Source organism: Eretmochelys imbricata, chromosome 8, assembly GCF_965152235.1.
Source record: "Eretmochelys imbricata isolate rEreImb1 chromosome 8, rEreImb1.hap1, whole genome shotgun sequence".
In the NCBI taxonomy this organism is placed as follows: domain Eukaryota; kingdom Metazoa; phylum Chordata; order Testudines; family Cheloniidae; genus Eretmochelys; species Eretmochelys imbricata.
The window spans coordinates 18,458,552-18,484,055 of record NC_135579.1 but is presented as its reverse complement, the minus strand read 5'-3'; the positions used below and the strand labels follow the sequence as shown (position 1 = coordinate 18,484,055).

The 25,504-nt window shown below is 42.1% G+C and overlaps 1 protein-coding gene across 1 annotated transcript in view; it reads left to right on the top strand.

Annotated features, from left to right (window-relative positions):
• The window catches only part of PPP2R2B (protein phosphatase 2 regulatory subunit Bbeta), a 60,472-nt gene that overhangs the window by 18,106 nt on the left and 16,862 nt on the right, over nt 1–25,504 (top strand). The window contains exons 2-3 of the mRNA XM_077823864.1: nt 11,774–11,951; nt 20,308–20,472. Coding sequence (XP_077679990.1) covers nt 11,774–11,951; nt 20,308–20,472 — 343 coding nt within the window. The remainder of the gene's footprint in view (nt 1–11,773; nt 11,952–20,307; nt 20,473–25,504) is intronic.

Below are 25,504 nucleotides of genomic sequence, written 5' to 3'. Positions count from 1 at the left end.
GTCTGATAGCGAGTAAAGAGCATATCAAAAGATTCACATCTATCATCCAGGCTCAGGTGGCCACTTTGAAATGAGAACAAGTTCTATTAAAATTTTATCTAAATCTGAATTCCAGCCCCGATCCGTAAGCGGAAGAATAATGTATCTTCAGAGCATGAATTAAAGTTAATCCACCTAGCACCCAGGTGAGGCAGGTAGGAATCATCATCCCCATTTTATAGATGGGGGAACTGAGGCAGAGAGCTGCAGTGACTTACCCAACAGCACAGAGTGAGTCAGTGGCAGAGCCAGGAATGGACATTTAGATTTCCTGGCTCCTTTATTTTAAACATAATATAAAAGATTAAATGTTAGGAAATTGTTACCTTATGTCTGAGTATTTGATAGCATGTTGTAAATTGAGAGGCAGGTGCTGATATCCTGGTTTCACCCTCTTTCTCCTATTTCTTTTTGTTTGTTTGTTTGTTTGACCCATTTTGTATGATGGCAGAGGGATTTTCCTCTTCTATTTAATGATGAGATCCCACCTGTGCACCATTGGAAGACAATGTGACATCAAAAATGTTCTTTGCTCACTGCCTTGTTCTGGTCTGCTCACTGCATGGCACCCATTCTGGCCTTTGGTTTGCCAGCTCTTCAGAGAAGAGATTTTTGTCCTTTTGTGCATTCTCAGGTTGCTGTGTACAGTTTTGCTCTCCATACTCCGCTCCTGATCCTGCCAGGGGCTGAGCAGCCTCCACTCCAGCATCTAGCTCCTAAGAGCACTGGGCCCTCGGTCCTCACTCCCATCAATTTCTTGCTAAAGCACCACACCTCAAAGGAATGGGCCCAGTAAGGCCACCTTCAGTTGATGGAGTTTGCAGTGGCCTGTATGAATGAGTTTCACAGTAGCTGTCCCCTTAGCAGAATTCCTAAGCCTGCTGAACATCTCACTCCTCCCTAAGCATGACCCATATCCTCCTGGGACAGCCTAGTATAGTTTAATTCAGTGCAGGATCTCTGCTCCCTGACAAACCTAAGAATATTTGATGTGTTAGGACGTCTCTGTCCTTGCATTTGATTACATGAAAAAATCCCAAGTAATAAATGACACAAGAAATAGCATTAGTGTAAATGTAATGTTTAGAGGGGATGGAAATGTCTTGGGAAAACAGATGAAACCCGCAGAATTATAAGCAACATGGACTGGTAATTAGATAGCAAGTTTATCTTCACACGGAAAGGTATCTTTTCTCACTTCACGAGAAGGGCTCAATAAAACAAAGTCAGAGAGAGCGTGAAATTGTAAGTCTGCCATGAAAATAGTCTTTTGATGTGTATTCTGTCTGCAAAATATGAATCCCCAGGCTGCGTTGGCCCACTATTTCTGCTGCTGACCACACAGAACATGCCTTTTGGAATTACAAAATAAAAATCAAGGACCAAATGCACACAGGTGCGCTGTTGCTAGAGTATGGTCAGCACCTCTCAGGGTTTGGCCCCAAAGAACTAGTGCTGCTATCTGACTCCCATTTGACTGGATGATATTTTCTTTGCTGTAAATAACAGGTTAGGTTTAGCGTGCATTACAAAAGGGACTTTAGTTTTGCTAATTTCACGGGGCCAGATTCTGCCCTCATTTGCAGGCTAGGTTCCTGTTGTAGTAATGGGCTAAATTCTGCTCGTGATAACACAGGTGTAAACCCACTAAAGTTGATAAGCTTACTTTTGATTTTCACATGGGGACTAGCAGCAAATACTGGCTGAGTGGGAGCTGCCCTCGCATATCCAAGTTAATCCAATGTAATTATTAAACAAAATAATGGTTTGATACCTAAGACTTATTTTCAGTATCATAGGTTACTTCACAGGTGAGCATGATTATACAAACAAAGTCGACTGCAGTAGGTGTCGCTAAGAAGTGAACATTACAGTTATTACTCAGTGGTGTCTGAGATGCTGCATTATTTCCTTACACTTAAAACAGGTAATAACTGCATTACTTCAGCTCAGATAAGGAGGTTTGGTAGCCATTGGCCAAATAGCTACCTAAATGAAGTCGCTACATTGTGTATTGATTTTTTTTTTTAAATGGCTACCATGGTGTACCAGATACTGCTCACAGTTATTGGTGTAAATCCAGAGTTACCCCCATTGCATTACAAGGATTTCCAGGAAGTTACTCAAGATTGACGCTTGTGTCACTAAGAACGGAACCTCACCTTCTGCCAACATAAATAAATAACCCGAATATTTAGAAGTCTGTCACTTTTAAAATCAGAGAGACAAAATAGGTGAGTAAATAGTTTCTATGAGACCAACTTTGGTTGGTGAGAGAGAGAAGTTTTCGAGCCACACAGAGCTTGTTTTCATGTCTGGGAAAGGTTTTAAAATCATCCATCTACCAATGTGATCAGCATACCCCATAATTTATACCAGTTCAGCAAACTTCACCAAGGAGCAGTGACATTTTTCATGAAGATTTGTGAATTTAGTAAAAAGCAGAAGTCACATGTTCCAGTGCATGAGTGTTATATTACCGCCGCACTTAGAAATCCCAAACAAAATTGGGACCCCATTTTGCTATGAATCGTACAAACGCATAGTAAGCTTATATTGTAAACGTACAATCAATGGATAGGAAGGGAAACAGAGGCACAGAGAGGTGAAGTGACTTGCCCAAGGTCACACAGCAGGACAATGACAGAGCTGGGACTAGAATGCAGGTCTCCTGACTCCCAGTTCAGTGTCGTAAGTACTAGACCACCCTGTCTTCTCTTGAAACTACAGCCTAAAGCAAATTAGAAACTGTCTCACATTCATGACTGTTTCCAGGGAGGCACTGGCTTCTTTGTCAGTAAGGGCTGTCTTTCTTTCCATAGAAAATAGCAAAAGAATGGAAGTGAAACATCAAACCATTTCACTTCTCACAAATGTGGCAGATATGCTCCTTTATATCAAATATATATATTATGTGTAATGATGGTTCAATTTCCTTTGTGATTTCTCTAGTAGTGTGATTTATTCCTTTGTACACATATTTTTCTACAATAAGGCCCAAGTTTTTGTTTACTTAAAATACATGGGATGGGCCATGCAATTCATTGTTTGTGACTTAGGCCACCAGATTGCTTACACAAAGCACATGAGCCAGCCAGTTTTTTGGTCTCCTGCAGTTTTGTAAATTTGCCACAATGACTGGAAGGCCTTTTGCAAACCACTGAATTTTTCAAACACCCACTATAGCGTTAAAATGGATTGGCCAGAGGCAAGCCACCAGCCCACCATTGCCATTTTGGATTTGCTCCCATAAGGGAACTAGTGCTCCTCCCCATTGTTTTAAAGTTTCTAAATAATTGATTTCCATTTCAGAGGCAGATCTGAGCCCATGAGCATCACTGTGTTCACAGAGGACTTTCCAATTTAAGAAAAGCGTTGGCCAGTACCAAATGCATTTAAGGAACAAGGCAAACTACCTGTCTAATGGGTATTGAAATTACTTTATGGGGAATCATAGAACTGGAAGGCACCTCAAGAGGTCATCTAGTCCACTCCCCTGCACTCATGGCAGAACTGAGTATTATCTAGACCAGGGTCCCCAACACGGCGCCCACGGGCGCAATGGCGCCCGCCAGGACAGTTGTGTGCGCCCGCAGGACACTGCGCCACCGAGTGTGGCCACCGGAGAACCGCCCGCTGAAATGCCGCGAGAAGGGTTGCAGTTTCTCAGTGGCATTTCGGCAGCGACACTTCTTTTCGCTGCCGCATTTCGGCGGCAGGGTCTCTGACGCCCGCCAGTCTTCTGGGAATAGAAATGTGCTATTCCCACAGAAAGGTTGGGGACCACTGATCTAGACCATCCCTGACAGGTGTTTGTCTAACCTGCTCTTAAAAATCTCCAGTGATGGAGATTCCACAACCTCCCTAGGCAATTTATTTCAGTGCTTAACCACCCGGACAGTTCAGAATTTTTTCCTAATGTCCAACCTGAATCACCCTTGCTGCAATTTAAGCCCATGTCTTCTTGTCCTAGCCTCAGAGATTAACGAGAACAGTTTTCCTCCCTCCTCTTTGTAGCAACCTTTTATGTACTTGAAAACTGTTATCATGTCCCCTCTCAGTCTTCTCTTTTCCAGACTAAACAAATCCAGTTTTTTCAGTCTTCCCTCTTAGATCATGTTTTCTAGATCTTTAGTCATTTTTGTTGCTCTTCTCTGGACTTTCTCCAATTTGTCCACATCTTTCCTGAAATGTGGCACCCAGAACTGGACACAATACTCCAGTTGAGGCCTAATCAGGGCAGAGCAGAAGAATTACTTTTCGTGTCTTGCTTACAACACTCCTGCTAAAACAACCCAGCATGATGTTTGCTTTTTTTGCAACAGTGTTACACTGTTGACTCATATTTAGCTTGTGATCCACAATGACGCCCAGATCCCTTTCCACAATACTCCTTCCTAGGTAGTCATTTCCCATTTTGTATGTGTGCAATTGATTGTTCCTTCCCAAGTGGAGTACTTTGCATTTGTCCTTATTGAATTTCATCCTATTTATTTCAGACCATTTCTCCAGTTTATCTAGATCATTTTGAATCTTAATCCTATCCTCCAAAGCACTTGCAACCCCTCCCAGCTTGGTATCATCCACAAATTTTATAAGTGTACTCTCTATGCCATTATCTAAATAATTGATGAAGATATTGAACAGAACCGGACCCAAAACTGATCCCTGTGCGACCCCAGTTGATATGCCCTTCTAGCATGACTGTGAACCACTGATAACTATTCTCTGGGAACAGTTTTCCAACCAGTTTTGCACCCACCTTAGAGAAGCTCCATGTAGGTTGCATTTCCTTAGTTTGTTTATGAGAAGGTCATGCGAGACCGTACCAAAAGCTTTACTAAAGTCAAGATATATACCATGTCTACCGCTTCCCCCCCATCCAAAAGGATTGTTACCTTTTCAAAGAAAGCGATCAGGTTGGCTAGACATGATTCTACTCCTGGTTCTGACACTGACTCAGTGGGCTCTTCTCTTGGCTATGATACTGACTTTCTGTTTGACTTGGCACAAGTCACTTAAATGCTCTTTGCCTCAGTTTCCCCAGCTGTAAAATGGGAACAATACAGTACCTCCCTGAGAGGTATTGTGCCTTCTGGTATCATCCACAAATTTTATATCTGAAGGTTTGAGCTACTGTTTTGGTCTCTTTAGAAGAGTGGATTCACCACAAGAGTACCTCCCATAGCTTGAGTGCTGTATTAGCTCAGTCTTCTCTAGTTTCCCCTGCTGACCCTCGCTCCAGCCCTGTGGTCCTCTACCTCTTTTCACAACTCAGCCCTCCAGCCATGTCACGTTTAAGTCCATTTCTTCTAGGGTCACAGAGTTGTTTTAACCAGGCCAACAAAAATACAAGAACAGCTGAAACTTCAGCCCCAGTCAGGCTAACCTGGCCAATCTATCTCCCTCACAGGTCAGCCTCCACTATAGTGAGTTGGCCTCACACCTGTCCTCAAGCTCCTGTGCCTCACTCCACCCCACAGTCTAGGTCTGGCACAGTTCTTTACCTTCCCAGGGTTTCAGGCAGGCTGTCATCCCTCAGCAGCTCCGGATCGTCCCTCAGGCTTCAGGTTCACCTCAGGAGCAGACCTGCCCTTCCAGTGTTCTTAGCCCTCACGGAGAGAGAGGGCACTCACTACATCCTCCCCAGTGGAGAGGTCTCCCCCTCTCCACTGAGCTGCTCTCTCTCCTCTTTTTGAGTCCATCCCCTTCACTTGGCCCACACCCTTCCCAGGTGCAGTCAGTGAGGTTATTAACTCTTTCAGGGTCCCAGAGCTCTTTTTGTGCCGGTGCAGAGTTCACACCCTTATTCATTTTAACCCCAAAATTCCCTGTGTTCCACATAATTTGGATACCTGCTCAGTTGTATGGTTAAGATAAAGAATTCTGAAAGAGAGATGTTTACCCCAGAAAAAGAAATCCTGCAGCATTTTAAGTTTCTTCCGTGGATAAATGTTTGGTCTCTCCCCTTCTGGGCCTTTGTCACAGTATTGCCAACCACACCTGTTGTCTGTTCATGTGTTTGACTTAAGAATTCTGAGCTATTTCATGCCAACATGTAGGCATTTTGGTTTTTGAGCTTTCATGTATTCACGTGACTCCTAAAACTGGATATTTTAAGATGATGATTACCAATTATTGACTCAAACTTTGGCAACACTGCAGAGGAGGGAGGGTGAGAGATACAATGTTACTCATGGAAGCGATTCCAGTCGAGCTATATCCATCCTCACAAAATATAGGAAAAACTGCCTTTCTCCAAGAGTGGAGTAGAATGTTGTGCACGTCATTATACCACCCACACAAAACAGCAGAAACCTGATGAGAGCGAAGGAAGGAACTAACAAAACAATGACAATTACACTGATTGGATTAACTCCGCTGTGATCTTTTTGATAGTAGACTGAATCTGGAAGAAAGAAATGCAATTCTGATGTGTGAGAAGGAGCCACGGCAGGCTGGCTCCCATGCTTTTTGAACCACATCTGCCACTGAACCATGGCGAAAATGAATTTTACAGCTCAAGAGAGGATTAGTGCTTCATTAACTCAGGAAAGGAGAAGCCTTCTCTAGACAAGGAGAAAAAGACTGAATGTGGTGCGGGTATCAAACGAGTCTGATCAGCTCTGTGTGCTGCGGTGGTGGTGGGGGTCCTTTCTTTAAAATCCAAAAGAAAAATTAAGATATATATATTTTTAAATGAAAAAGGACTGGCATTCTCCCTCCCAAAAACAGAGAGTAATTTAATTTGTTACTGGTTTATTTTATGTGACAGCCTTTGTATGTACTTGATTCGGTTTGTTACACTGAATTACCCTTTAATAATGGTTGTATATATAATACCAGATATTGCCCTCCAGGTTAGTTCAGTAATTGAATAAGAAGTGCATTTAGGAGTTTTCTATATTGTTCAAGATTGTTAAGACAATACTAGTAGGAGTTAGGCTCTGCTTAAACCACCCAACAGAAAGGCTGTATGCTTAAAAAAACCAAAAGTTTTAATTGCTACCAAGTGACCAGTCATTTTATTAGCCAGTTTCATTTAATACTTGCTAAGTGCTGCAATTCTGAGCAAATTCATTGCCTCATGCATTAGTTTCTGGTAACTCTGATGCTCTTTTTCAATGTCTGATTCAGCATAGCAGACCTTTGTAGAATGCAGAGTAGTTTGCAGTGCTGTTAAGTTAGACCATCATTTCTCTCCATTTGTTGTATGTTAAGCAGAATTGTAATGAGGAGCTCTGTTAGACTGTAGAGTAGTCTCCCAAGGGGACTGTTGGAAGCTGTATTGCTTGAGACCTTTAAAACCTTGACTAGACAGTGTATTAGAAAATATATAGCCGAGGACAAACCTTTATCAGCCCTGGGGTGGACGAGACAGAAGATCTTTTCCATCTGTGATTCTTTGATTAGTGGTTTACTATTATTTTTTCTAGGACTTCCCCAAATCAAATGACTTCAATTCTGCACCTGCTTCCTCGCTAAAGCGAACAGCCCACTTTTACTTTTGAAAAATCCAGGAATCCTTTTTCTTTGCTTTACCTCCATTGATAACAAAGGGCATAAAGAAATATTTGAACACAAATGATGATGGAAAGAGAAAATTTACCATTCAATTGTGCAAAATGTCTTCAGCTGCAAATTCCAAGTGGCTAGGGGTTGGAGTGCTTAAGGACAGTGTATTAAGAAGAAAATGTGGATTTGATTCTAAATTGAAAGTGCACTCCCACAGCCATGCCCTGTGATATTCTTAGCTGAAGTGCTTGAATCAGCTCTGTTGCTATGAAGAAGTAGTATGGCCATCACCTCCCTCTGCTGCTTCTGGCACCCCAGGAACACCACTTCCTTTGTTTGCGTGCTGCATTGCAGAGGAGGGAGGAGAGTGTAGGGAGGAGAGGTAGCTCCATTCTCAGGTTGTGAGAACCCCAAGGAGAGCAGAATAGCACTTCAGCTGTGTCTGCGCCTAAAGAAGTGGTATGCAAAGGATGACTCCCTTCCCCAATATTTACCTAGAGTAGCCCAGGAGAGGTTAAAAGGAGAGGTTGAGAACCAACAACCAGTTACAATTCCCTGATTCTCTGCCCCATCCCAGAGTATAATACCCTAGGGGCCACTGTAACTTGTACCATCTGGCAACAGTCCCATATGGCCCATATTCCATTTGCGGATAGCAGGAGTGCAATAAACTCCAGCCACTTCCCTCCCACAGCTGACATACTACCTGTGCCAGTAGCTGTTGGGAGGGAAGCTATGCAGCCTCATTGTCCACTGGGAACTCCCCTATGCCAGCGAAAGCCCTGGCTCAGTGAGCCCAAAAGCTATGGGTGAGATTTTCAATGGCAGAAGCAACTAAGCATCCTGAAATATGCACGTGAACCATCTTTGTCTCCAGAAACTAGGCATGGCCAGGGAGACAGTGTTTGGATCCAGCTTCAGATTAGGACTAGGCTTGGAAGTAGATCTGAGACTGAATCAGGGTTAGGTTCAGTTTCAGATCGTTCAGCTCACTAATCTTGCCAGCTGTTCTCCATCAACATCCTGAATGGGGTTTAGCTCTTTCTGCAAAACCTTATGGGTGGGCTCAAGTTCAGAGAGCCAAATCTGAACTGATCCTGCACCAGTTTTGGAAGGGGTTCAGATTCAAGGTTCCAGTGCTGGCTCACCTCAAGCAGAAGCCTACAATTGCACCTACAAACCAAGTAACTGTGTGTTTGAATGGCATGTGCATGGGCAGTTAGACCTTTGCATGTTCAGATGCAGATCCTTGTAGTTGTAACAGCTGAAAAAACTGCCTTCATCCTGTCTGTCAGATCTTGTATCCCTTACACAAAATGTAATAGTTACCATGGTCCACCAAGACCTTGACAACAGCCTGTTGAAGGTCTTACACTACACAGTTAGATCGACGTGAGGCAATTTACGTCAACCTAATTATGTCAGTGTCTACACTACAGCCTTGCTCCTGCAGATGTAAATGCCCTACCACACTGACATAATAGCTTCACCTCCACAAGTGTCTGTGTAGATACTCTGTTACTTGCATCAGTTGTTAGAGCTCTTGTCAATTTCATGGCTCCAGCAAAGACATGAAATTGACAAGAAAGCCTGGCAGCTAGAGCCCAGCTGCACCCCTGGAGAGCTGTGCAGTTGCACTCCTGGCTGGGAGCCAGGGCAAGGAGCCCAGGCGGCTGGACCCTGCTCCTGGCTGGGAGCTGGGGTGAGGAGCCTAGGTGACAGGATTCCACTTCTGGCTGGGAACCAGGGCAGCTGGACCCCACTCACGGCTGGGAGCCGGGGCACGGAGCCCAGATAGCTGGAACCTGCTCCCCGGTGTTGAGACGCCCCAGGCTGCTTTCCCCCCACTCGCAGCAGGAAACAGGGAGGCGAGAAGCCCTGGGCTGTTCTTCCTCCTCCCCTGCACTCCCACTGGGGAATTGGGAGCTGAGGGGTCGGGGGGCAGCCAGGCTCCCAGTAGAGAGCTACCATCAGAGCTGAGAGAACAGGCTCTCAGCTCCCCACACTGCCCCTCTTAGGCCAGTGGAAGCGTTCCTGGTGAGGACCCGCATCCCGACCCAAGGAGGGTAGTGTGGACATGCACCACCACAGTAAGTACTGCAGTGGCTGTAAGTCGACCTCATATAGGTAGACTTAAGTTTTTAGTGTAGACATACCCTGAGTAAAAACTGAGTAGAGTCCCAAGAATTTGGCTCTGTACTAGAAAACTGAGACGTTTATTGGGTGAGGATACTGTTAACTTCACTCTCAGGGTGCAAGAAAACTGATTTATTTGAAAAAAGCTGCAATATAAAACAGACCTATACCTACCAGCGCTGGTATCGCAGTGATTACTGCAGGCTTTGGGGATAGGAACCCATGCGTGGCTTGAGAGGGTTGGCATGACAGTCAAGATGTGGCTGTACTGCATATCAGTGTTGTGTTGAGTGAAATTCTTATGCCAAACCCTTTTATTTATTTATTTACTTCTTTGTTTCCAGAGAGGCCTGGTGTAACAGCTGAACTCTGTACCTTTGCAAACATCATGTTTCTGACAGTCTGAATGACAGCCTGCTTCCTGCAGTCTCTGGGCAAAATGCTAGACTATGTCCCCAGATGGCTGAGCAAAGTCCTTCAACAGCAAATGATGCATCATTGAATATGTCAGGCTGAATTAGAAAGCAGGCTCATCACATTAAGCTCAGGCTCTGAGCTGGCAGTTCCTATGTTCTAGTGTCACTTGATCCTGGCTGTCATACCCCTATCCCCACCTCAGCAGCCATGGGAAATCTCTTTGGGCAGCATACAGATAATACACACAGTAATGAAGTAGCTTGAGGGAATGGGTTATTGGCAAAAGGAAGCATAGACTGACACCTTTCTATTGTATTAAGTTGCCTTAAGAGTGTTATGTCTAAATATATTACTTATGTCCTCCTTTGCGTACACAGTTTTTGACTGTATCTATTCATCCACTGATGGCTTACGAGGGTTATGGTTAATAAATATACAAGTAAAAGTAGATCAGTTAGTTTTTTCCCCATCTGCTCCAATGTTCTTTTCTATTTTTCTCTCTCCTCCCATCTCCCAATTCCATTGTTTTACCATAAAGTGGGGAGAGGGGCAGGAATCTGTGCTGAGATGGGTTTCCTTTAAAAAACAGTATTATTTTAATAACAAAGAATAAAGGAATTGCTGATTGGGGGAAGGGAAGGTTTAGTCAACCAATAGAAAAGAATCACTGTAGATATTTTCATTTTTTGCTTTTCTGTGTATTTGCATTTTGCAATAAGAATAAGCGCCTGGCTTTAGCAGCAATCTAGCTGTAGTTTGGAAGGAAGTATTAATATTGGGAGGTCTGAGCCTGTAAATACATCTGTACAGATGGGCCCCTGTGCCAGCACAGAAATGCAGTGCAGGAGTCCATCCATGTGGATTCAGCCTTAATTATGCTGTTCAGAGTGCTACATTTAGATACAATTTTCTTAAAAAAACAAAAAAAACCACCCCAACAATTTAGCAGTTATGCTAGACTTTAGGTGTTCAAAACATTCATTAATCATCACAACAACCCTGTGAATTAGTAAGTATTAATATCTCCATTTTTCAAATGGGGAAACTGAGGCAGAAGGTTAAATGACAAAGGCCAAAGAGGGAATCATTGCCAGAGTGGGGATTAGAAGTCGAGTACCTGCCTTTCAGTCCTCTGCTCAAACCTAACCAGAACAATACCTTATATAAGGTATTTCTACATCTGTTTTTCCTACTGTTCAGTCTTTCTAGTGCATATATTAATGTATAAAATTGTGAGGGATGAGGGGCTTAAATGAATTTGTGTTAGTGAAAAGGGCAGGATTAAATCCCTGGGGACTAAAGATAACACAAGAGTGCCAGTTAGTGCCAGCTGAAATGGTGGTTTATGTGATGCACACAATTGTCCACTAAGAACTGGGCTGAGACCACCAACGTGTTTCATACAAAACACCAACCGACCACCAGATGGGAACTATCAGACAGCCCTGATCTAGATCAGATTAAATTCTAGAGGCAAAAACTAATTCATGTCACTGAACAATCCGGTCTCCACATAAATGTATGGTGCCCTGGATTAACTCAGCTGTAGGTGAGATTGTTTGAATATTAGCCGAATGTACTGATCTGGAAGTTGCAATGAGATCGCTTTTAATGATGAAACTATTTTGTTCTTCTAATGCCTTGCTTTTGTTCCTTCTCTTGCCAGGTCCCTGTACTAAGGCCCATGGATCTAATGGTGGAGGCCACTCCCCGAAGAGTATTTGCCAATGCGCACACATATCACATCAACTCCATATCTGTAAACAGTGACTATGAAACCTACATGTCAGCTGATGACCTGAGGATAAACTTATGGAACTTTGAAATAACCAATCAAAGTTTTAGTATCCTTTGATTCATAAATCCGGCTGGAGTTATTGTCCAATCAGGAGATGGTCTTATAGAACCCAGACTTGAGAAGAATGAGCTCATCTGAACCTTGAGTTTACATCTTTTGGAGGGTTTCTTTTTCATTGTCTATAAATCCTTCTTATATTTGAATTAGGTTTTCTCTTCTTTAACCATTAGACAAATATCGTGTTATTTGTGCATGATTGTGTATACGCAGTCAGTCAGATGCTGAGGTCCTTATGCAGGTTTTGTTCATTCCTTATTCAGGCAAAATTCCCAATGAAGCCCATGGAAGTTTTGCCTAAGGAAGGTCTGAATAAGAACTGAGCGAGGTCTTCAGAATTTTTAGCCCATTCTGATTTGCTTTACAACAGGATGTTAATAATAATAATTATTATTATTTTAATTCTGTTTTTATTATTGCAGATTATCCCATTCAGTTACCCTATGTCAGTAGGTTTTTTCATACAGAGATTAAAGTGTAAAGCAGGAACACAACAAACTGTTAATGAACACCTAAATGGAATACACCGTATCCTGCAATGTGTACCACGAATATTGCTAGACTTGTATTCTGAGACTCCTCCACGGAGAGAGAATTCCAAAGGCAGCCTTGCTTCTGTGGGAGTGCTATCCATGTATAAACTGAGTGACGATCTCAGGGCTTGGCCCTATAGAATATGTACATCTAAGGTTTGTCTGTATTGCACACTAGCATAGGGTCAGTCTGGTTCTCTGGCTTAGACGTGACATGAAAGCAGCAGCTGTCTTTTTTCTGAAGTGAATTTGGTACTGGTGAAAAGGGTGAACCTACTTGACCTCTGTAGGGGACCCTGAAAGTACAATGGCATTTCCCTTATGGGGAGAGGGAAGGGGCCACAGAGATACAGAGGACAATTACAGGGGAGAAAGTAAACAAAGGGGTAAGACTAGGAGTGGGGGGAGAAAAATACTGAACACTGAGCAGAGAGCCCCAGAGTAAAAAGGGGTGGCCTATCTAATAACTAGGATGATGGTGTGGAGCTCTCCAAAGCAATGAAAGGCCCTCCCATCAGGTGAGGTAGGAGCCACAACCCAGGCATCATTAGATCAAAAGGGAAAACAAATGAAAAGCAAGGAGGGGGATCCAGGTCACAGGGTCAAAGCAAGGGATCCACAGGAGGACACCTGAACCACGCCCACTGCTCAGAGAGTGTTGACAACTTTGTCTACCGGCAGGAAAGCAGTCGTGCTGGCTTCTCTCACTCGGTGCCCTGTGCTAGTATGCATCAGTTCTAGTGGTAAGAGAAGGTAATGCAGCTTCTTTATTGTTACATCCATCTGGTCCCACATGTGTGGTGGGTGCAGAGTTTACTCAGGTCAGGTCTACACTACAAACTTATGTTAGTATAACTATGTCGCTCCGAGGTGTGAAAAATGCACACCCCTGAGTGAAACAGTTATACTGACCTAACATCTGGTGTAGATAGTGCTGTGGGGATGGGAGGGCTTCTCCTGTCAACTTAGCCACTGCCTCTTGCAGAGGTGGATTAACTACGCTGATGGGAGAAGCTCACCCGGGGGTGTAGTACCATCTTCAGTGAAGCACTACAGCTGTGCCACTGCAGCTTTTAAGTGTAGCCCTGCCCTAAGTGTCTGGAGGCCATTGTTGGTCTTCAGTGTCTGTAAAGTGCTCTGAGATCTTCAGATAAAAGGTGTTACCTAAATACCAACTATTATTGGTGCTGTGTTAGTTACAGTTTGTGTGTGTCAGTCTGGACAGTATGTAAATGTAAGTGCCAAGACCTCCTTTTTCTTTTTATTTCTGTTGTTCTTGCTGGGGATGCAAAATGTTTCCATAGCAGCTAGAATGCTGGCACTGAGAAGGTCTCAATCTCTCCTCTCCAATTTTAAACCACCACACTTTTTTGTCTGATTCCAAGAGCCATAAGTTTGAACACAGCTCAGCTGGGCATCATTACAAGCTGCTGCTTTCCAGTTTGGGTGACATGTTGAATTTTGCCTGCAGGGTGTAAGTGGGGGAGGGGAGTTTCCTGAGGTGATTTAGAAGACCGATGCCTTGGGGGAAATAAGGAGAGGAAATATTAATAGTGTAGTTTTCATTATAAACTGTAGTGTGTGACAGGTTGCCAGTTGCAGACACACAAATGAGACCGTGGCAGTCACCCCTATAGCAGTCACATCAGAAATAATAACAACAGGGATGGTGATAATCACTGATACTTATGTAGTGCTTTCCACTGAGAAATCCCCAAAGCACACAGCAAACTTTACCAGCTGGGGATCATTTTGGCAATCACTGAAATTCAGCCACTCTAGGGTGGAAAGTGCTTGTGTTTGACCTGTGTGCAGCAACTGTATATTATGGTTTAGAACAGAAAGTGCCAAGTGCCATATTCAGTTGAAACTACAGAGAATTCAGATGGACAGAATGTAGTTGTCCCAGCCAAATTTAGCCAAGATACCAATGCTGATACTCTACTGTTCCTAAAGTGCCATGAGAATTTTAATTGATACAACTCACCAGGACCTCAGTGGTACATCTTATTCAGACAAGGTATCTCCAGCAGCAAATTGCTCCTTAGTACCATGCTTGGGCATTGGTACAGTCCTGACCAAGAGAAAAGAGTGCCCCTTGATGTATCCCCACTAATAATTCTTGTAGCCATCTGAGTTCTCCTTGGCATTCTGCTCAGCTTAGTAAGTCTGACCGGATCACAGTCTATAGGGTTATGGCTCCATCATAGAAGCAGCAGTTCAGACCAGCAAGGGGAAGGTTAGTCCTTTGGATAATGGACTGTTGTCATATCCAGAGATCATTGCTTCTGTTTACAGCTGGAGATCCAAATAAATTTGGATAATGCAGGTGATTGATTGATTGATTGGCAGCCTGGATGCCTTGCTCTCTTCTCTACCATTATCCCATATTTCTTGTTGCAGTTGATGTGTTCATTCTCTTAACTATCCACAAGTCTCTGATCCATCCAGAAAAAGTTCCCTGGGAAATTTACTGGCAGGACTGTAGCAGGAGACTTGTTGTTCTGTGCTGAATTCCAGTGCATTCTGCCAGGGGGATTGCATTCACTGTTCTGTGCTGAACTGGTATTTCATAAATGAAGCAGTCCTTCTGAGATGTCAGTGAGTCATTAGTACCACATGGCAGCATATGACACATCCCCTGAAAGCAGCTTCCTAGAATTCTTCCTGATCAGTGCTTTGGATGCCACACATCCTTATTTCTGAAGTCAGCTCCAGGGGTAGTGCTTAGTCATGGAGCAGACACATCTAGAAGGGCAGAGAAAAGCAGTTACAATGATTCTTTGTTTAGGAAAAAAGTAGAAATTTCTGCTGTTGGGTTTTTTCATTTTATTGTTTGGTTTTGGTGATGGTTTTGGTGATGCTCAGATATCTGAGCATGCCTGTCGTTTTCCCTTCCCATTCTTAAACCCTAATTGAAAGCTGGTAAGATAGTCTTAAGGAGCCCACATTTATTCATTCCACAATGTTTTTTTTCCCCTGGTGAATGCTCCATCCTCTAGTTTCATATGGTCTTTAGCGCACAGATCTGTGTTATCTTTTGAAACCTATCTTTGAAGGTCACTGGTAGTCAAGAAAGTGGCTCCGTAAAAATGACGCTCTATATATCCTGGGCATGCCTGATACTTGAGCTCTGGAAATGAATAGAATTTTCCTTGAATATCCTTCCTCCTTCTTGGGCCTTTAGGGCAGGCAGGTGGGTTCTTTCATGGCTTCACAAGCCATTGAGCACATCTCCATTGGACCTAGTAAGTGATACTCATGGCCACCTCTCCAAGCCCAAACCACATCATCTACAAGGCCTCCTTGAGAGGCACTGGCCAAAGCAAAAGACTCCCCAGAAACTTAGGTCTCCCACACTGAGGATAGCCTGCTTAGCTGTGGTCATCCACACTGAGGAAGAAATGGAGATAAAGCCGTTGCCTTTGGAACAAGACTTCTATTACCATCTGGGAAAATTATGTAGAGGTTTCAAAAGAGACGAGAATAATGCATCAAAACATTGCATAAAAATTCCCACTGTGCAGAGGAACTAGTGTGGTGGGAATAATCTTACAGGTTATAGTAAGAGTCACGTGGTGAGATGAGACAAACCAGCAGCACTTTAGGATTGGGTGAATAAAGATTTTTTGGGGGTTTTACTTCTCAGGAAAGAAAAAGATGATAATTTAGTAAATTGTAAGGTTGGTGGGTAAATTATTATTTTCCTCTGGGTAAAAACCTCAATAAAATCAAAATTTTAGTTTTCATCAAAATATTTCAGGTTTTCACTGGAAAACAAAAAAATTTCCAGATTTCAGTTTTTCTACCTCCCTCTCTCCCCAAATTTAGATGAAAACAGATTTTTCACTACAATTTCCATTTAATCAAACAGCCATTATTGTGAGAAAAGAATGTCAATGGGTGACTAGTAGATTATGGAGTGCTATTGATGTCTCCTTGTTACCTCAGTTCGAAATCATGCGTTACTGTCATGGAATCTGCTCAATCTTGGAACTGGCTTTTTAACTGCTTTTCTTTTTATCTTGTATATAACACATGGGGTTGGCTTTTTACTTGTCTAAAGTTAGCCCGCTAGAGCGGCAGTTCTCAACCTTCCTGGGATCAGGACCCATTTGTAAACTTTAATGGCCTGTTACAACCTAGAGACACCCCCAGATGCAATGCCTCTCCTGCAGGAGACTGTCATGTACACCAGGTTGGAATGCCCCGAGGAAGGAGCTCAACCCAACCAGACCTTCCACCCCAAACCCTGTGATGCATTCTGGCAACCCAATATTGGGTTTTCCATTTGATCTGGAGCAATCTGAGATCTTTGGGTGTACTAGTCCTCTTATTCCATTACACTACTCTGCAAAGTTTAATTTGCCAGCGGATTTCCAGGGCCAAACTCTTCTCTCAGTTACTAACACAACCCCATTGACTTCAGTTGGGCCCTCCGCATTTTAAATTGGTTTTTAGCATTGCTTGCCTCTTAATAACAATTGTTTTTGGAGCTGCTCCAACAACTGCCAATCTCAAAACTCAGTTGCTGTATATTCTTAAAAAAACAGAGAAATTGCTTAGTTAGTTTAAAAAAGCAGACTTAGTGATGCACCATGTACTGTTCCACGAAGTACAGTGCAGTTTAATAAGGCCTAAAAATCCCTGGAGATAACAGCATGCACAGGATTAACATGCTAGCTTTTCACCACTAGAGACCTAAGCTCAAATCCTACTTAAATCATAAGTGAAAATGAGGTTTTTGGGTTTTTTTTTTTGGGGGGGGGGGGTGTCTCATTCCAGTTCTGATTTTGTGCACATCACAAAGCCATTGTGCAATTTGACATGATTCGAAGGCACTGCTTAGCAGGGACCAGGGCTGTAATAGCAAGGGTTGTTGGAGATCAGAACTGAAGGATGTTGGCAAAGCTGCAAAAGGGTTCAGAAATATGATACCATGTATTTCTAGATCAGTTTTCATCTTGGACTATCGTGGTGCTTCACAAACGTTAAGAAATCTAACCTCACTGAAGCCAATGAGGACACTAAGTATTACAGTCCCCTTGTGCAATCCAGGGTATAGGGCACTGGCTGGTGTTATAGTTCTGGTTCTGTCACTGAACTGCAGCATGACCATATGCAAGTCAGTTTGCCGGTCTCTGCCTCAGCTGCCCCATCTGTACAGTGGAAATACTAATATTTGCCTTCATATAAAGCACTTTGTACATGAAAAGTAGTTGACAAAGAGCAAAATATTCTGATTTCACAGGGGAGGAGACTGAGACACAGAGAGAGAAGGTGACATCCCTATTCTACTGAAACGCAAATAATAGTAACATAGAAAATCTGTAGCTGAGCTGAGATCCCTCTTGGTTCCTAGTTTGTACTTTAACCTCAAGACCATTCTTTATTCCAAAAGTGTCTAACAGCAGAACATTTACAGATTAGTACTGAAGTGCATTGGCAGAGCTGAGGATGGATGGCAGAGTACCTGACTGATATATACCTGGTTATAGCCAGTGCTATTGGCCCTTCCTGTCTCGGAGCACTACATTCACCCATTTTTTTCCCCAAAGGGAAAAATGTCCTCTCTTTAAACCCTCCCACCCACCATGCTGCACTGAGGAAAGGGCTTTTCTTGCAGTCAGGTTTTGAAGCTATCCCCACAGGCCTGTGCAGTTCACATCTGATTTTTTCCCCCTCTCTCTGGAAATTACTGTTAACAGCAGGACCTTAATTTGCTTTCCATGGGGTGATGAAAGTAATGGTGCAATCCCCCTCTTCCCCCCCCCCACCCTGCACAGTCAGTAAATTGTCCCATGCTGGGTATTTTGATTGGACTGTGAAATCTAAAGCCGCTTGCCACCAGTGACCACTAAGTCAGTGTCAGGCCCGGATTGATAGAGACAATCATCAAAGGCTCATCTGTACCACTAGGAGGCTCTTTGTGATTGACGTGGTTCCTTTCTGACTCCCTCCATCTGGTGTGTCTGACTACAGATATTTCAAGCTCAACTTGAATGTCAGGATGATTTAATTTTAGTCCAGGATTTTATTGAGTCTAAACTTGCAGAACCTTCTTAAAATGAAAAATCTTCCTGTAAGAGCAATCGTTTTCTGTTCATCATGTTTTGTTTTTCTTGCATTGTTACATCACATGGGGTTATTTTCTTTTTCCAGCAACTGTAATAAGAGCTGTTTATTCTGCCCCATGACAAATTTTCCAGAATCGAGTCTTGCAGTTTTTTTGAACAAAGAGGGCACTACAGCGTGTGTTACAAGCAGCTACAGTCTCTAGATAAATAGATAAAGTAACAAAAGACAAATTTCTCTTTAGTTCATTAGTTTCTTTCAGTTTGCATGTTCACATTGACCTCATTCAAATAGTGAGAAGTGAAAAGCAATGTCCGTCAAAGCCAGATTCACACTAAAGATAGCAAATATAGGCTGAGCTTTTTAAAGGAGTATAAGGGAGTGAGATGCCTAACTTGCATTGAATGCAAAGGGATTTGTGCATCTAACTCCTTAAGGCTGTTTGAAAATCCAGCCTTAGTTCTTGATCTGTTTTATTCCCAGTAGCAGCATGTATCTCTTGAGAATAGTGCTTTTGGGAAGCTCACTGCATTCTGAATATGTGTAAGAGGAGTGGGAATGTATGGACTGGTATTCTTGATCCCTTATTATTATGTAATTTATACTCAACATCAAGGGTACGTAGTGCTAAAATGTTCTGGGCAAATATTGTCCTGGCCCTAAACAGCTTAAATGCTAAGGCCATGAGCAGGTACAATATGTGGTACAATACAGCACAGAACAAACACATGCTAAAAGAAAATATTTGCCAAGTGGTAAAGAAGTAAGGACGTTATTGTAGTGATCAAAGCAGCCAAGATACTACTTGCCTGGCTGAATCTGCTTAGAGAGAGGGAGTATATTTTACTGGTTAGATCAATGCTGCGAACTAGTGGCTCTCAACCTTTCTAGATTACTGTACCCCTTTCAGGACTCTGATTTTTCTTGAGTTCCCCCCAAGTTTCACCTCATTTAAAAACTACTTGCTTATAAAATTAGACATAAAAATACAAAAGTGTCACAGCACACTATTACTGAAAAATTGCTTATTTTCTCATTTTTACCATATAATTATAAAATAAATCAATTGGAATGCAAATATTGTACTTACAATTCAATGTATAGTATATAGTGCAGTATAAACAAGTCATTGTCTATATGGAATTTTTTCTTGTTACTGACTTCACTAGTGCTTTTTATGTAGCCTGTTGTAAAAAGGCAAATATCTAGATGAGTTGATGTACCCCCTGGAAAACCTCTGTGAACCCCCGGGGTACGCATACTCCTGGTTGAGAACCACTGCTGTAGACAGATTACTGTAGACCTGTCACTCACTGTGAGGCCTTATGCAAGTCACTTCACTTCTCTGAACCTCAGTTTTCCCATCTGTAAAATGGATAATGATGCCATTGTGATCCTCAGATGATGAAGTGTATATTAGCATAGCCCCCAAGAGCTGCTTATTTACATATAATCTAACATGGAACCACAGCCATTCAGAAATATAGAAAAAGAGAACAGAAAATCCCTTCTAGAGCTAGCATACAAGGCTTTGCTGAGAGTTCCTGGTGCAGAACTTTATCACTCAGGATTAAAACAGCAGAGATTTGAACCCTGTCTTCATACTCGCTGTCAAAAACAAAGTGCCCCAGTTAAACGATGCATAATAAAGAAAGCCAGAATTATTAATAACCACGGGGCTGCATGTTAACAGCACTGGCTCCTGCTGTTTGTTTTTCCTTGACTTGCCTGTTTCAGATATCGTAGATATAAAGCCAGCCAACATGGAGGAGCTAACGGAGGTGATCACTGCGGCAGAATTCCATCCACACCACTGCAACACCTTTGTGTACAGTAGCAGCAAAGGGACAATAAGGCTATGTGACATGCGGGCATCTGCCCTTTGTGACCGACACTCCAAATGTGAGTACTTCCAGCACTTCACCAGAATTGTGACAGAGGGGTGTTTTGTGATGGAGGGGGGGAGAGAGTAAATAAAGGAAGGAGAACTCTGATTGTAGGATCTCATTTCTACCAGACCTAGGGCTCAGTGGCACCAGGTCACTAAATGCTAGCTAAAAAAGCCCCCAAAAACCCAATTAAAGAAATAAAAAATGCGGTTAAATGCGAATGGGATGGTTTTGCTTAAAATTAGGCTCAAAATTCAGTCTGACGTCCAACCTTCAAACTCCCCAAAGTTCTGGAGTGTTTGCATCTGAGGGGTCTGTTTCAGCTTGCTATAAAACTAGGTGCCATTTGAAAATTCAGATTCCAGTCTGCGTGTTCACACACGGGCTTCAGGTCATATCGCTTCCCACTGTGGTATTTCTCAAAACTGCTTTTCATAGGATAAAGTCAAGAATGATCATTTCATTGGGTCTTTCTGGCCTTCGTAGAGATGTGGTGAGGTCATTTACTCGTCCCTTCCCTCAGTACTGATGTCTTGGTTTTTGCTGTGGTTGATATGAAATGAATGTCTAAACCAGAGGGAACAAAATCCACATCTTTCTCCAGGCCTGCACTATCTTGCTCCAGCATCATGCATATCTTTAGCAGCTCTGCAAGCAAGAAGGCCCCCTCACTGGAACCCAGTGCTGCAGACTTTGGGAGTAGTGAGGGAACAGATGGTAGGATGTAAAAAATTATTTGTGCTGCTTTGACAGTACAGCATCAGATTTATTGCATTGAGACCCCCTAGGGTGCAATGTTTATCAATCCCATATATCTGGGAACATAGAAATTGCTATACTGGTTCAGATGAGAGCTGGACAAAAAAAATTTGACCAAATCTTTTTCCAGCACAAAATGCAGATTTGGCAACATTGAAACATTTTGTTAATTCATATCAGTTTCACTGAATTTTTCTTTTTGGGAAAAGTACCAAAAAAAATCAAAATGTTTCCATTTTTTTTTCAGTTTGAAATTACTTTTGTTTCTAAAATATTTTGTTTCTAAAAATTCAGTGGCATTTAAAAATGGTCAGAATCCAAACAAAACATTTTGATTTTATCAAAACAAAATGTTCGTCCAACCCAAAATGAATTTTTTTAGACTTTTTGAAATTGCCAATTAACCAAAAATCTGTTACTCATCCTCCTCTAGTTCAGACCTCTTGTCCAATGAGGCCAGTGTGCTGTCACAGAAGAAGGTGCAAAACAACAACAAGAAAAACAAACCCTGGAGTGGACAATTTGGAATAAGCAGATCACATGGGAAATTTGTTCCTAACCCCCCACAAGTTAATGGTTGGTTATGCCCTGGAACGTGAGAGTTTATACAAACAAACAAACGGAAGTATTTCTTCACACAACACACAGTGAACCTGTTGAACTCTTTGTCAGAGGATGTTTTGAAGGCCAAGACTATAACAGGGTTCAAAAAAGAACTAGATACATTCATGGAGGATAGGTGCATCAATGACTTAGCCAGGATGGGCAGGGATGGTGTCCCTAGCCTCTGTTTGCTGGGAATGAGTGACAGGGAATGGATCACTTGATGATTTCCTGTTCCATTCATTCCTCTGAAGCACCTGGCACTGGCCACTGTCAGAAGACTGGATACTGGTCTAGATGGACCTTTGGTCTGACCCAGTATGGCCATTCTTATGTTCTTATATCACATCTTTTTCTCTAATCTCAGATTTCACCTCAGCAGAGCTCGTGGAATTATTAATTGCTGATAATGTATCCAGCTAATTGATGCTGGTTCTCTGTTCATTGTTTATTTACAAATAAGTTGTGACTGTGATGTGCAAGAGGTCCGACTAGGTGGTCATGATGGTCCCTTCTGGCCTTAAAGTCTATGAAACGGTTAGGAGTTTGTTCGTAATTCAGTATTGTTCAATGAATAGTTTGTGTGAGTGAATCATTTTTTTACAAATGAATCAGTATACACATTGTTATTGTTATTTGTATTGTGGTGGTGTCTTAGGGGACAGGGCCCTACTGTACAAACATATAACAAATACAGTCCCTGCCTAAAGGAGTTTACAAGCTACATTTAAGAGAAGAGTTAGCACAATAAATTCAGGGCCGGTTATTCGTGCTTTATGATTGGTCACCTGACTCCCATGATGTTGTTTTTCTTCCTGGATTAGATGCCCTATATTTTATTTTCTGCAAACATTTATAATCTATCGATATTGCTATTGTGCAAACAATAGGAGCTTTTCAAAATGGCCAGGGGAGTATTTCTGGTGGAAGGACACTCAAAATATATATCTGGCTAGTATTCACTTCCCACCAATAATTCCACAATTAAAAACTTGATGACTGGGATGTTTGTGGATATGGAAATATAAGGGTTCATGAACGCTAGCGAAGCAGATGAGTGTGTTTTATCCACAAGAATTTTTGAAAATACAGTTTTGCAGTTTTCACACCGCTCCAAACATATATTATAGACCCATATGATATGCTATAGGCCCATAACGCTGATACATTGTGGCATCTCTTTTATTAATGAGTTTAGAGATATTTCAAAGGATGAGCATCTTCTCCTAGCAACCCCAAAAGGACTAGCCTGGAAGTTGTAAGTGCATGTATCTTCTTTCAGTAGATTTAATATGCAAGGATATTTGTGCCTTCTATTGCTCAAGTCATAATATCTGCCAATATCCTACCCAGTTGCTGGTGATTAGAATTCATCACCTTTTAGAGCACCGTGGATTTACATATTTTTGAATTCACAGATCCCAAAAGCTATTCTAACACCTGTGGGTGCAACACTTTTAAAGGGTTATTTGAATCTAAAAACAAGTGTGTTGTTGTTGGAAGACAATGTAAAGCAGGTTAATATTGTACTGTAATTCTTAGTGACCTGAGAAGCTCACATGTCCTTTCATAGACTAATAAGCAACAATAAAACTGTTATTGGAGACAGGCCATAAGTTTGGAATTCAAACCTCTTTGAAAATCTAGATCTGAATCAGCTGACTCTGTAGTTTTGGTTCTGAGGGGGCCTATTTTCCAGTTCCATAACTTACAAGCATCTCAGGAGATTTCTAGCATTCAAGATGTGAGAATATTGCAAGAACAAATCGCACAGACATGGTGCCATTGAGTCCTAACCCTAATAAACTAGATCCAGACAGTACTTTCTCCGCATATTTCAGGATCTAACCTCACTGAGGTGATGAGAAATGAAGTGCAAACTAATGCTTTTGATCTTCATAGAGCATGATTATAGCTGCATATCTACAACATATTGTTAGGTTATAAAAAAGTAGATTGGGAGGAAAACTGTATATTTCTATATGGAGGGCTTAAGTTTTTGAACAGCAGTTTCCCTAAATTCCACTGTTTCTTTGCACTGTCTCGCTATCCTGTGGCATCAGCTCCCACCTGAGATTCCTAATACAATTAAGAAGCAAACAAAATTCAGTTTCTTGACTTTTCAGCAGTAGAAACCCTCATTTGGTATCTCCCTTTGTTCAGTTGCTGAAATGTCCTTTTAGTCCTCAGCGCGTATACAAGCCAACTGCGAAAACCAGTTCAATTTGACCTCTCCCTTGACATTTCATATTGATTTTCCTCTCTCCTTCAGAAGCATTGGCCTTCAATCAATTGCAGCTCAGCAGACGTGAGAGTCGGAATTGAGACAGTTCATCAAAGTTCAAAATGAAAAAGCAACATTGGCTTTTGGAGATGAATTCTCTAAAGGAGATATTTAATAACTGCCCGTGTGTAATCAAAATTCAGACCATATCAGTGTACATCCAGTCATATCTATTAACCTTTTTATAAGTATTTGGGTGCAACACACTGCCTAGGGTCAGCTTTAACATATGTGTTTCTATTTTTACAGCATATTTGCTCTTTGTAGTCAAAGCTCTGTTAAGCCACTACCTCTTTCCATGCAAGGTAGCTTGTAGTTGCCTTTGTGCATGAAGGAGAGAATACTACCTTACATTTATATAAAGCCTACTATCCGGATATTTCAGTATTAATTAAGACTCACAATACCACTGTGAGGTAGGTAAGTATGTGGATAAACTAATGCATAGAGAGGTCAAGTAACTTGCCCAAGGTTACCCAGGAAGCTAGTAGAAATAGAATCCAAGATCCTTGTTGTCCTGATCTAAGACAAGAAGTGTAATTTGTGCTTCTGGTTACATTTTCTTCCCAGTTGAAAGAAAGCACCTGCCCTACATTAATCAATAATTGATCTTAAGATTTCACAGACCTGCACCAGGAGGATCTTTTGTTTGACTCTTATAAGCATCCAAGTTAATAAAGATCTGGTAAAAGCCTTCACCAAGAGTCCCTGATCATTTACTACATTTCTCATGGGGTCCAAACTAAAACCAGACCTCCAAACATCTATAAAGATTTGGAATTGGAAGCTGGAAATGATCTTTGCAGCTGACCCCATCTCTGTCCACTAATGTCCCAGTTCCAAACTCTGCTGAACCTTGGGAAGTTTGGAAGTGTATCTCTATCCTGTTCTGGACTCTGCGTCTCAGTCCATTTAATGCCATAAGGTTCCATCAACTGGCATTACATTTGCAATAGTTCCTACTACCTCTGAGATTTTTGCTTTAACCACACAGAATTGATGGAGGAGATGCCAGTGAGGATTCATTTGTATTAAAAGCAGAGAAATGCTCAGCATTTAAATAGATTTTTTTTCCCCTGTGTTTTGAGAGGAAATATGGGTGGAGAGGGAATACCACTCAGTGAAAGAGAAAATAGATTTGTTCTGTAACATGGAATTAGCTGAAGCGCTCCCAAGAAATCCTCTCTGTGAGCTCAGCAGTCCGTATCTGCTTCTGCAGCACATAGAAAAACCCCTTGCCAAGCTTCCATCTAAGAAGCAAAAGTAACTGTGCCCACCCCCAGCTAACTCCATCACTCATTTACCTTTTTTATTAATTATACCTGTTTTCACACTGGAGTAGTGTGACTGGGTTTTCAGGAAGACTGAGGCTTATCATTTCTGAGCCGATACTCCATCA